This window comes from Colletes gigas, unplaced genomic scaffold, assembly GCF_013123115.1.
Source record: "Colletes gigas isolate AHSC1104 unplaced genomic scaffold, ASM1312311v1 Colletes_gigas_Sc00272, whole genome shotgun sequence".
Lineage (NCBI taxonomy): Eukaryota > Metazoa > Arthropoda > Insecta > Hymenoptera > Colletidae > Colletes > Colletes gigas.
The window spans coordinates 3,462-13,675 of record NW_025106894.1 but is presented as its reverse complement, the minus strand read 5'-3'; the positions used below and the strand labels follow the sequence as shown (position 1 = coordinate 13,675).

The 10,214-nt window shown below is 30.5% G+C and overlaps 6 protein-coding genes across 6 annotated transcripts; 1 reads left to right on the top strand and 5 right to left on the bottom strand.

The window, feature by feature from the left end:
* Positions 1-1,301: 1,301 nt before the first annotated feature.
* On the bottom strand, positions 1,302-2,042 carry LOC122404391 (abortive phage resistance protein AbiGi-like). Its single transcript, XM_043408328.1, has one exon. It carries the CDS (start codon positions 2,040-2,042, stop codon positions 1,302-1,304), a length of 741 nt encoding a protein of 246 aa, XP_043264263.1.
* Positions 2,043-2,412: 370 nt separating this feature from the next.
* Positions 2,413-3,015, bottom strand: LOC122404389 (protein RecA, plasmid). Its single transcript, XM_043408327.1, has one exon. It carries the CDS (start codon positions 3,013-3,015, stop codon positions 2,413-2,415), a length of 603 nt encoding a protein of 200 aa, XP_043264262.1.
* Positions 3,016-4,509: 1,494 nt separating this feature from the next.
* Positions 4,510-5,076, bottom strand: LOC122404388 (putative acetyltransferase SH0499). Its single transcript, XM_043408326.1, has one exon. The coding sequence runs from the start codon at positions 5,074-5,076 to the stop codon at positions 4,510-4,512; it is 567 nt and encodes a 188-aa protein (XP_043264261.1).
* A 19-nt stretch (positions 5,077-5,095) lies between these two features.
* LOC122404387 (uncharacterized oxidoreductase SSP1627-like) lies at positions 5,096-5,839 on the bottom strand. The gene has a single exon (XM_043408325.1). The coding sequence runs from the start codon at positions 5,837-5,839 to the stop codon at positions 5,096-5,098; it is 744 nt and encodes a 247-aa protein (XP_043264260.1).
* Positions 5,840-5,933: 94 nt separating this feature from the next.
* LOC122404386 (uncharacterized protein PA2218-like) lies at positions 5,934-6,908 on the bottom strand. The gene has a single exon (XM_043408324.1). It carries the CDS (start codon positions 6,906-6,908, stop codon positions 5,934-5,936), a length of 975 nt encoding a protein of 324 aa, XP_043264259.1.
* Positions 6,909-8,944: 2,036 nt separating this feature from the next.
* Positions 8,945-9,430, top strand: LOC122404385 (uncharacterized ABC transporter ATP-binding protein TM_0352-like). The gene has a single exon (XM_043408323.1). It carries the CDS (start codon positions 8,945-8,947, stop codon positions 9,428-9,430), a length of 486 nt encoding a protein of 161 aa, XP_043264258.1.
* Positions 9,431-10,214: the final 784 nt, after the last annotated feature.

The window sequence follows — 10,214 nt, the reverse complement described above, 5'->3', positions numbered from 1 at the left end:
CTAAAAAAAACACCTCATATGGTGTTTTTTATATATGAAAATATATATTTTTATTTAACATCCTTATGAAGTGTCATTTTCTTACTTATTAAATGATATTTTCAGTAAAATCCCAGTTGAAATTTTTATATTTATTATTCTAGGATTTTGGATCACCTCATCAATCAAATGTTTATCTAATTCCTCAGGTTTGAGAAAAATTTTATAGAGTTCTTTTCCTCCATTAATGAACCTATATTCAAGAGTTTTATCTAACTCATTTAGATTCTCAAATACTACATTTGTTGAATATTTTACTTCAATAAATTCAATTTGACAGCCCATTAAATTTATTTGTTTTCCTTCCTGCCAAGCATATATTTTAGGATCTTTTGAACTAATTAGATTTAGTATTTCGGGTGTTACTGTATCATACTTCAATTTAAATGATTTTTTCAAATTTATTCCATATGAATAGTAGTCCTCTTTCACTAGGGAACAATATAATTTTTTTGCATTTAACATGTCTTCCGCAGATAATGTAACATTTTTAAACCTGACATTAAGTTTTTTTTGAAGTTCAACTAATTTTTCAAAAAGGTTAATTTGATATTCTATATTTTCAATTTCATTATTAGTAACAGCCTTATCTGGTTGAGGATTAACTATTTCCAAGTTATTTATTTTGATATCATTTAAATATAGACCTTGAAGTATATTTTTTTTGGGTAAAATTTCATCAATATATTTAAAACTTCTATATTCAAATTTATAATTAAATTTTATCGTTTTATCTTTAAGATTAGAAAAAATATCTAAACTAATATATTCTGGGCGATATGATTTATATTTGTGAACCTCAAGTGATGGATAAGGCACTCTTTCAATATAGAAATCAACTTTTTCTCCACCTATAAGTATTGTTATTGGATTAGATGATTTCATTGTTTTAGGAGGAATAATAGCTATTTTTCCATCTTTAGTTTCTGCAAAAGGTGACATATATAGCAGTTCGCTTAATTTGGAGGTTTTATTTCCAACGGTAATTTTATCATCATTAAACATAAAAGGTTTCTGAGTAATGAATAGAATATCATGAAAATTTTCAGGTGTAACCTTATAGCCTTCGATTTCTTTAGGTAGTTGAACCTGTTTAGTAAATTTTAAGGGTAGAGACGAATCTTTAGGAGTAAGGGCAAAAATACCATCATCCTCTTGGACATAATCGTAACCTAGCGGGGTTTTTTGCTTGATTAGTTTTTTTACACTTAGCGTAGTTTGCTTATCTTTACTTTTGCTCATATTTTTTTTTAATCTTGCCATCAAAGGTCTCCTTTCATATCATCATAAACTATAATTTTTCTAATTAATGTGATTTTATCTTGTCTATTTAAACGATTTCCTCTAAGCTTTTCAATAAAGGTTGATAATTCTTGTGCATCTTCTTCCGATTCAACTAACAAATATTTGATATCTGAAACTTCAAAAAGAAGTCGAGCTTTTTTAATAAGAGCAATTGCTTCATTATGTGTACCAATCCCTTTTTCAGAAGTTTCTAAGCCAGCTATTGGATCAAAGAGTATTTCAGGTGCTATATTATTCTTAATTTTCGGAACAAAGCGCCATTCTTTTTCATCTGTAAAATTTTTATTTTTTATAATTTGACCATTTCTGGGCATTTCTCCATATAATGGTTTCATAAATCTGAGCTGTTCTAATAAAATATCGGCTATATCATCCCATAATTTTGTAGTTTCTTCAGTATCTAGTGCCTGAGAATATAAATTAAAAGACTTAGTAAATTGTTTCTGAAGTAAAGAATTAGGAGTTACATATTGGACTGGTTGAATACCTTTTTCAATTCCCCAAGATTTCTTTAATATTATTGCAAACCTTCCGTAACCCTCATAACTAGAATTTCCTTCAATATGATGTGAAATTTGATGTAATTTTATATCACAAAAACAAGTCATAGGAATTATAACACGTTCTATTATTGTATTATCACTTTTAATATTTAAGTAACCAGTATGTTCAGCATAATATCTTGGAATAAATGCCATATTTTTAATTGTATTTTCAAGATATTCTCTTTCCCTCATAAAATTTGCCAAAAAATTTGCAGAAATTGTCGAGGGATTATAAGGTTCGAGTCCAAGCTTTTCAGCATTTACACTGTTGTTATCCAATTAGATTAACCCCCATTATAATGTAATGTATGAATTAATTCAATTATACCAGATATATTATAGTTTTCCCTCATTTTATAAATTAATAAGAATAAAATTCATTCGCTCAAAAAATTAACATAGTTACAGAAGAATAAATTTTTAAGACTGACCCTAATATCGAATTTGTAATAAATGACAAAACCCGCCTGTTTAATTGCAGAAATTAATATTTTACATAATGAAATATATGAAATCAATATGTTTAGTAGAATTGTAGTGATTCTCTAGTTAGATGTTTAAGTGTTTCAAAGACAGATTGATGACTTGCTAGGTATTCCTTAACGCTAAAGATTCCACGACCAAGCTTTTGGCCATTAAACGAGTACCATTCATTCATTTTCTTAACAACTCCCATTTGAATCGCTAATGTGACTATATCTATTTCTTGAGAGAATCCATCCCCAAAGACATTAATAACAGACGGTTTTTTATATGGAGCTGATACCTTATTCTTAACAGTATGAAGCGTGGTTTTCTTACCAATAGTATCAATTCCATCTTTGATTTTTTCTCCAGATTTAACTTCTATACGTACAGAAGAATAAAATTTTAGTGCTGACCCTCCTGGAGTGGTTTCTTTATTTAAGAATAGTCCACTCATGGTTGAACGCACTTGATTGATGAAGATGATGACCGTCTTAGTTTGGTTGACTTTTGAAACGAGCTTAGAGAGCTGTTCTGACATCATTTTAGCTTGCTGACCTGGAATACTCACTCCATCTATCTCTGAAGCAGGAGTCAGAGCAGCAACCGAATCAACAACAATTAAGTCAAAAGCCCCTGTTTTGACGAACTCGTTAATCATATAGAAGGCCTCTTCACCTGTATCTGGTTGAGCGAATATCAAGCTTTCTGATTTTACGCCTAAATTTTCAGCGTATTCAATATCAAATGAAGCCCATCAACTAAATTTAAAAAACAATTTAGTATATATTTAAGCTAATTTAAGCCTTCTTAGTGAAAATAACCGAATACTGAATGAGGTATCACAAATCACTCAATCTTTAGACCAACTTATATTTTGTGCGACACGTCATAATTTGTCATATAGTGAAACTTCAGAAGGCTTTGAGTCCAGTTTCGCTTTAGACTACCTAAGCAGATTTATTTTAAGTTATGGTTTTAAATCTATATTGGAAGAGTCTCAAAATCCTTTGATACTTAATCTTTGTGGAACAGGTTATAATGGTGAGGTTGATTGGGATGACCTACAACATAAAAATGATTTTAAACCTATGAAAGTAATGATGCACGGTAGTCGATTAAATGAGTTATTGGCAGTTGCTTTTACTCAAAATGATAGAGTAAAAAAAATAAAATATATTTTATATAATCCTTCTGCAGTTAGCACGGAAGGAATGAATAATTTTTATAAAAATCCATTGTTAAAGTTGCTATCAAAATTAGTAAGTAAAAACACCAACCAAAGCAGCACTTATAATTATCAATTTATTAGAAAATGTCCCTACAGAAAAACTATCAGCATTTAATCAAAAGAAAAATATTAGCTTGAATAAACCAACTTTTGATAAAGAAAAAGCGTCAAGGTTGTATAAAATAACTACTGGACTAATTGGAAAAAACATTACTCCAGTCAAATAAAACAAAAGCTCCTACAAGCCAAATTGTCAAGCACCAGTTAAAATGGACACTAAAAAAGGATATAGTATCTGGTAAAGAATAGAAAAGAAAAGAATAGAATAGAATAGAATAGAATAGAAAATAAATTTTGACTTCGCTTCTAAATATTTATATACTTATATCTAAGGCAAATAGAAGAGAGTATATTCTATTCTGCAATTAGTTTAAAGAGGAGCTATTCACATGTACACTATTGGTGAAGTGTCAAAAATGTTTAATATTCCATATCTACATTGAGATATTATGATAAAGAGGGATTATTTCCAAAGATTGAAAGGAAATCTGGGATTCGTCAATTCTCTGAAGAAGAAATTGAAGCAATCAGAGTTTTTGATTGTTTGAAAAAATCAGGATTGAAAATTAAGGACATTAAACATTTTATCGAGTGGACACAAGTAGGAAATGAAACACTACAGGTCAGAAAAGAACTTTTTGACAAGCAGAAAATTCAAATTCAAAGTGAAATTGAAAATCTCAAAAAAACACTTGATATGATTAACTATAAATGTTGGTATTATAATGAGGCCTTAAAGGCAGGCGATGAAAACTCTGTAATCACTAAAATTCCTAATGATTTACCACAGGATATCAAGGAGAGCTATTTTAATTCTCACTCATAAAATAAAAAACTCGAAAGAAAACTTTTCTCTCGAGTTTTTTATTTAATTTTCTTTATTAGCTTAGCAGGGACACCACCAACAATAGAATTAGCGGGGACATCTTTTGTTACTACTGCTCCTGCAGCAACAACGGAGTTTTCTCCTACGGTTACTCCTTGAAGGACCGTTGCGTTAGAACCAATCCAAACATTTTTCCCGATATGAATGGGAGCGGGTATCAAATTCTGGCGTCTACTTGGCTCTAGGTCATGATTTAACGTCGCAAGAACAACATTATGTCCAATAAGCGCTCCTTCATCTATCCATACTCCACCAGTATCCTGAATTCTTACACCAGCATTTATGAATACGTTTTTGTCTATATGTAAGTTCCTTCCGAAATCAGATGAAAAAGGAGGAAAGATACTTACTGATTGATCTATTTCTTGCCCTGTAAGTTCCGAAAGCAAAGAAATAAGTTCATTTTGTTCATGATATTTACCATTAATTTCTGCACAAATACGTTGAGCTTTGGTAGAAATTTTAGACATATAAGTGAATACCTCGCTCCCCGATTCAAGCGTTTTTCCAGCCTGGACGTGTTCTAAGAAAGCTATATAATCCATATCTTATCCTCACTTCTCTCTATACACTTTGGTTAGCTGGACGAATTAGTACTTCAGATACGGTTACATGCTTTGGTTGATTAATAGCATAAAGTACAGCATTAGCAACATCAATAGGCAAGAGGGTCATTCCACTGTCAGTAGAACCATTAAATAAATCAGTCAAACCTTTCTCAATCTCGCTGTTGCCCACAGTACTAATAAGCTCGGTTGACACGGCACCTGGACTGACAATAGTTGAACGAATTCCAGATTCTCTTTCCTCTTGTCTTAAACCTTCCATGATCGCTCTCACCATAAATTTAGTTCCATTGTATACAGCTGATGCTGGATAAACGACGTGACCAGCTACTGAATCCGTTGAAATGATTAATCCATCTTTTTGACTACGCATTATTGGTAAAACAGCAGTTATTCCGTTAAGAACCCCCATGACATTGATATCAATCATTTCTTGATAACTTTTTAAATTTCCTTCACGAAGAAATCCTTGTGGCATAATCCCAGCATTATTATACAGCACATCTATATGTCCATGAATTTCTAATGCATAATCAATAAGGGATTTTACCTCATCAAATTTCGAAACATCTGTCTTTTTATAAGACACATTCTGACCCAACTTATCAGCAAGTTCTTTCAATCGTTCTTCGCGTCTAGCTCCCAAAACAACTTTTGCCCCTTGTTCAACGAGTAGTTTAGCTGTTGCTTCTCCTATACCAGAAGAAGCGCCTGTAATAATAACAACTTTATCTTTTATCATCTCTATTTTCCTTCCATGTTTGTTTATCAAATATTATCTCTTCTCAAGTTTATTAGAATTTATTTATTCCAATAAACATTTGCTTACACCATAATTATACTTCTAAATATGTATTAAAGAAACTTTCCAATTCATCAAATGGAATAATATCTTTTTGATCATACAAATCCGTATGAGAAGCTCCAGGGATAATCATAAGTTTTTTATTATCTCCTTTTAGAGTTTTAAAAGCATCTTCACCAAAGTAGCGTGAATGAGCATTTTCACCATGTATGACTAAGACAGCACTCCTTATTTCACTACTATAAGCTAAAAGTTTACCATTCATATATGATAGAGAAGAGGTTATAGCCCAACCTTTATTAGAATTAACTGAACGCTCATGATATCCTCTTTCTGTTTTATAGTAATCATGGTAATCTTTTACAAAATCAAGAGCATCCTCGGGTACTGGGTCAACAACACCACCAGCTCGTTCATAAGTATTTGATTGAAAATCAAGATTTCTTTGAGCGTTTAAATTCTCTTTTAATTCATAACGCTGGTCTTCATCTACTGAATCAAAGTAACCTTTTGCGGCAATTCTTGTCATATCATACATAGTGGATACCACAGTAGCCTTAATCCTTGTATCGATAGCAGCAGCATTTAGCGCTAGTCCTCCCCAACCACAAATACCTATGATTCCAATCTTATTTGAGTCAACTTTTTCATGATTCCATAAAAAGTCCACTGCTGCTTGAAAATCCTCAGTATTGATATCTGGTGAGGCAACATCCCTAACTTCTCCACCACTTTCACCAGTGAACGAGGGATCGAAGGCTAGAGTAAGAAATCCTCTTTCGGCCATCTCTCGAGCGTATAAACCAGAAGACTGTTCTTTAACTGCTCCAAATGGTCCACTTACTGCAAGTGCTGGGAGCTTTTCTTTGATTATTTTTGGTTCATATAAATCTGCAGCAATAAAAATCCCAAAACGATTTTTGAAAGTCACTTTACTATGACTTACTTTATTGCTTTTTGGAAATACTTTATCCCAATTTGAAGTTAGTTTTATTTCATTACTCATCTTTTCTCCTCTAATATATCTAAAGAATTTATATTTACAACTTTATTATAATACCTAAAGTTAACTTTAGGTCAAGTGAGAAGATTATAGGGGAACAAAATTATAAATTTTATGGAGAGTTTATCATATAGCGTATTGATATTTAAAATTTAGCTTTTATAATTTTTTTACTGATAGTAATCATTTCTATATTCTTTTGGAGACATTCCATTTAGCTTTTCTTGTGGCCTATCTTCATTGTACCAAACAATATAATCGTCAACCTGGTCAATCAGTTCATTTTCGTTCTCTGCTTTTTTAGATATAAATGTTCTGATTTAAGATGAGAAAAAAGGTTTTCACAACAGGCATTATCATAGCAGTTTCCTTTACGTGAATGAGAAATTTTTACACCTAGAATTTCAAGCGTATCCTTATAAATTCGTGTCGTATATTGGAAGCCTTGGTCCGAATGGAGTATACAATCATAATTTTTCTTACAAAAAACTTGAGATAAATTATCCATGACAAGCTTAATATCATTCTTTTTTGAAATTTGATAAGCTAATATTGAATTGTCAAAAAGATCTTTGACAACGGATAAAAAAAGTCGTCCATTTTTGTAATATATATAGGAAACGTCTGTCACTAATTTCTCCATGGGTACCTTTGCTTGAATGTTTCTATTAAGAATGTTAGATGAAACAATGATAGAATTTAGAGACACTTCTTTTCTAGAATAGTGGAAGAATTTCTTTTTACGAATAGGAGATTTTATATTAAGAATACGCATATATCGCAAGACTGTTTTAGGGTTTCGTGTAATTTCATACTTTCTTTTTAATTGAAATGTGATGTAACGATAACCTTTCTTTCGTTCATTGAATAGTAGCAAGATTTTAGAAGCCAAATCCTTATCGTAATTTTTGTAGTAAGGTTTACCTAATTTTTTCCAAGCATAATAACCACTTCTCGAAACATCAAAGTATTTACACAAATGCGATATTGGATATTGACAACATAGCTCATCGCAGGAGCTATTCAGAGCAAGAAGCTAGAGTTAAATAATTACACGTATCATTAACAAAAACCTATTCTAGACCTCTTTTAGAGGTTTTTTATTTTCGATACTTTACTTAAACCACTTGCCAATATATGTTTACATTCCTTAAATTTAAAAATGTTGTAAAAAAAGTCACTTGCCCAAATAATCAAGTAACTTTTTATTTTACAATTGAGTAGTATATTATCCCTATTTCTGAGAATTAGACAATTTTATTCTTTAATATACCACTAACATCAAAATATCTAAATTTTTATACCCTACTTCTTTAATCCAAGCATATCATAGGGTGATAAAAATAAAGAGTCCATAATGAGTTTTGAAACTTCTTCAGGAGTCAACTCATCATATCCTTCAATCCATTTCATAAAAATTGACATAATAATTGATGAAATTATTTCTAAAACATAGGAATAAGGTATGACACTTGAAATTTGACTACTTTTTTTTGCATTTATCAATGACTTTGTAACTACATCTTCTAAGATTAATTTGATAGAATTTCTAAAAAATATAGTAGTATTTGAATTTAGGAGAAAATTAAATATTTTTTTATGCTCAGAAACATAATCTGCCAACAATCTAATTATTGGATAGGGTTCATTATTATAAAAGAAATTGATATCCATTGTTTCTTTTATATTTTTATCAATAATAATATTAACTTCTTTCAAAGTCTTTGATTCAAGACTCTCTATGAGATCTTCTTTACTTTCATAATGTAAATAAAATGTTCCACGATTTATTTTTCCAAGTTTAGTAATATCACTTATAGAAATTTTTGATAGAGGTTTTATTTCAGCTAAATTTATTAGTGAATTAATGATTATTCATTAGTTCTTTTTTTTTGTTCTTCATGAATAGTCATAAAACTTATTAATCCTTCCTTTATTATCAACATTCTCAATTTTTTTGTTCATTGAAATATGTGATAATTATGTTTAAATTATAGTGAACACACTGTTCATTATAATTTAAATCTGGAGGAAATACAATGAATAAATTTATAACTGTAAAAAATGAGGTTAAAACATATGGAAGCGGAACAAATTCTGTAACTGCAAATAAAGATATAAATTTTGAAATAAATCCAGGCGAGCTAACAATTATATTAGGTGCGTCTGGAGCAGGCAAATCAACTTTACTAAATGTATTGGGTGGTATGGATAGTATTACCACGGGATCTATAAATGTTAATGGCGTTGAATTAGGAAATCTTGATAGCAAAGGATTAACAACATATAGAAGAAAACAAGTAGGATTCGTTTTTCAATTTTATAACTTAATTCAAAATTTAACCACCGTAGAGAATGTTGAATTAGCATCTGAAATAGTAGATAATCCTATGGATGCTTTAGAAGCTTTAAAGTCTGTAGGGCTAGAGAGTAGAGCTAATAATTTTCCAGCTCAATTATCAGGAGGAGAACAACAAAGAGTAGCTATCGCAAGAGCTTTAGCTAAAATCCCGATATACTACTAGCAGACGAACCAACAGGAGCTTTAGATTATAAAACAGGAAAAAAAATTCTACAACTTTTTCAAGATTTCACTCGGAAATACAAAAGAATGTAATAATCGTTACTCATAATAGTTTATTGAAACCTATGGCGGATCATGTGATAGAGATGGCGGATGGAGAAATTAAAAGTGACACTTTCAATAGTAATCCAGTACCCGTTGAAAATTTAGAATGGTAAGGAGAACAGTTTTGAAAACTATAAATAAAATTATTATCCGTGAATTTAAAGTTTCATTAGGGAGATTTTTATCGGTATCGGCACTTTTAACGCTAGGTGTATTTGTATTAATTGGTTTGAATGTGACTGGACCTAACATGAGAAAAACAGCTCAAAAAGAATACGAATTATCAAATTTAGCTGATGCTAGAATATCTTCTACAATACCTATATCCGAGAATACTCAGTCTTACTTAACAAATCTAAAAGAAATCAAAAAGATTGAGTTTAGCTTTACAACAGACACTTTATTAGAAAATACTTCTAAGCCAATAAGAGTTGAAAGTTTACCAGATACTTTATCAAAAATAAAAATAACTGAGGGTAGACAACCTCATAATAAGTCTGAAATTATTTTGAGTGATAACTTAAAAAATGACTTTAAATTAAACGAAAAGATAAAGGTACAATCTCCTAAATCTTCCCAAAGCTTAGAAATAAAGAACTCTGAATTAAAAGTTGTAGGATTTGCAACATCTTCAGAGTACCTAAAAAAAGATAAAATTGGTCAAACGGGTGCAGGAAATG

Excerpts from the sequence above, each read along its gene's own strand:
- LOC122404391 (XM_043408328.1), bottom strand. The coding sequence starts at position 2,042 with ATGGCATTTATTCCAAGATATTATGCTGAACATACTGGTTACTTAAAT.
- LOC122404389 (XM_043408327.1), bottom strand. The coding sequence starts at position 3,015 with ATGATTAACGAGTTCGTCAAAACAGGGGCTTTTGACTTAATTGTTGTT.
- LOC122404388 (XM_043408326.1), bottom strand. The coding sequence starts at position 5,076 with ATGGATTATATAGCTTTCTTAGAACACGTCCAGGCTGGAAAAACGCTT.
- LOC122404387 (XM_043408325.1), bottom strand. The coding sequence starts at position 5,839 with ATGATAAAAGATAAAGTTGTTATTATTACAGGCGCTTCTTCTGGTATA.
- LOC122404386 (XM_043408324.1), bottom strand. The coding sequence starts at position 6,908 with ATGAGTAATGAAATAAAACTAACTTCAAATTGGGATAAAGTATTTCCA.
- LOC122404385 (XM_043408323.1), top strand. The coding sequence starts at position 8,945 with ATGAATAAATTTATAACTGTAAAAAATGAGGTTAAAACATATGGAAGC.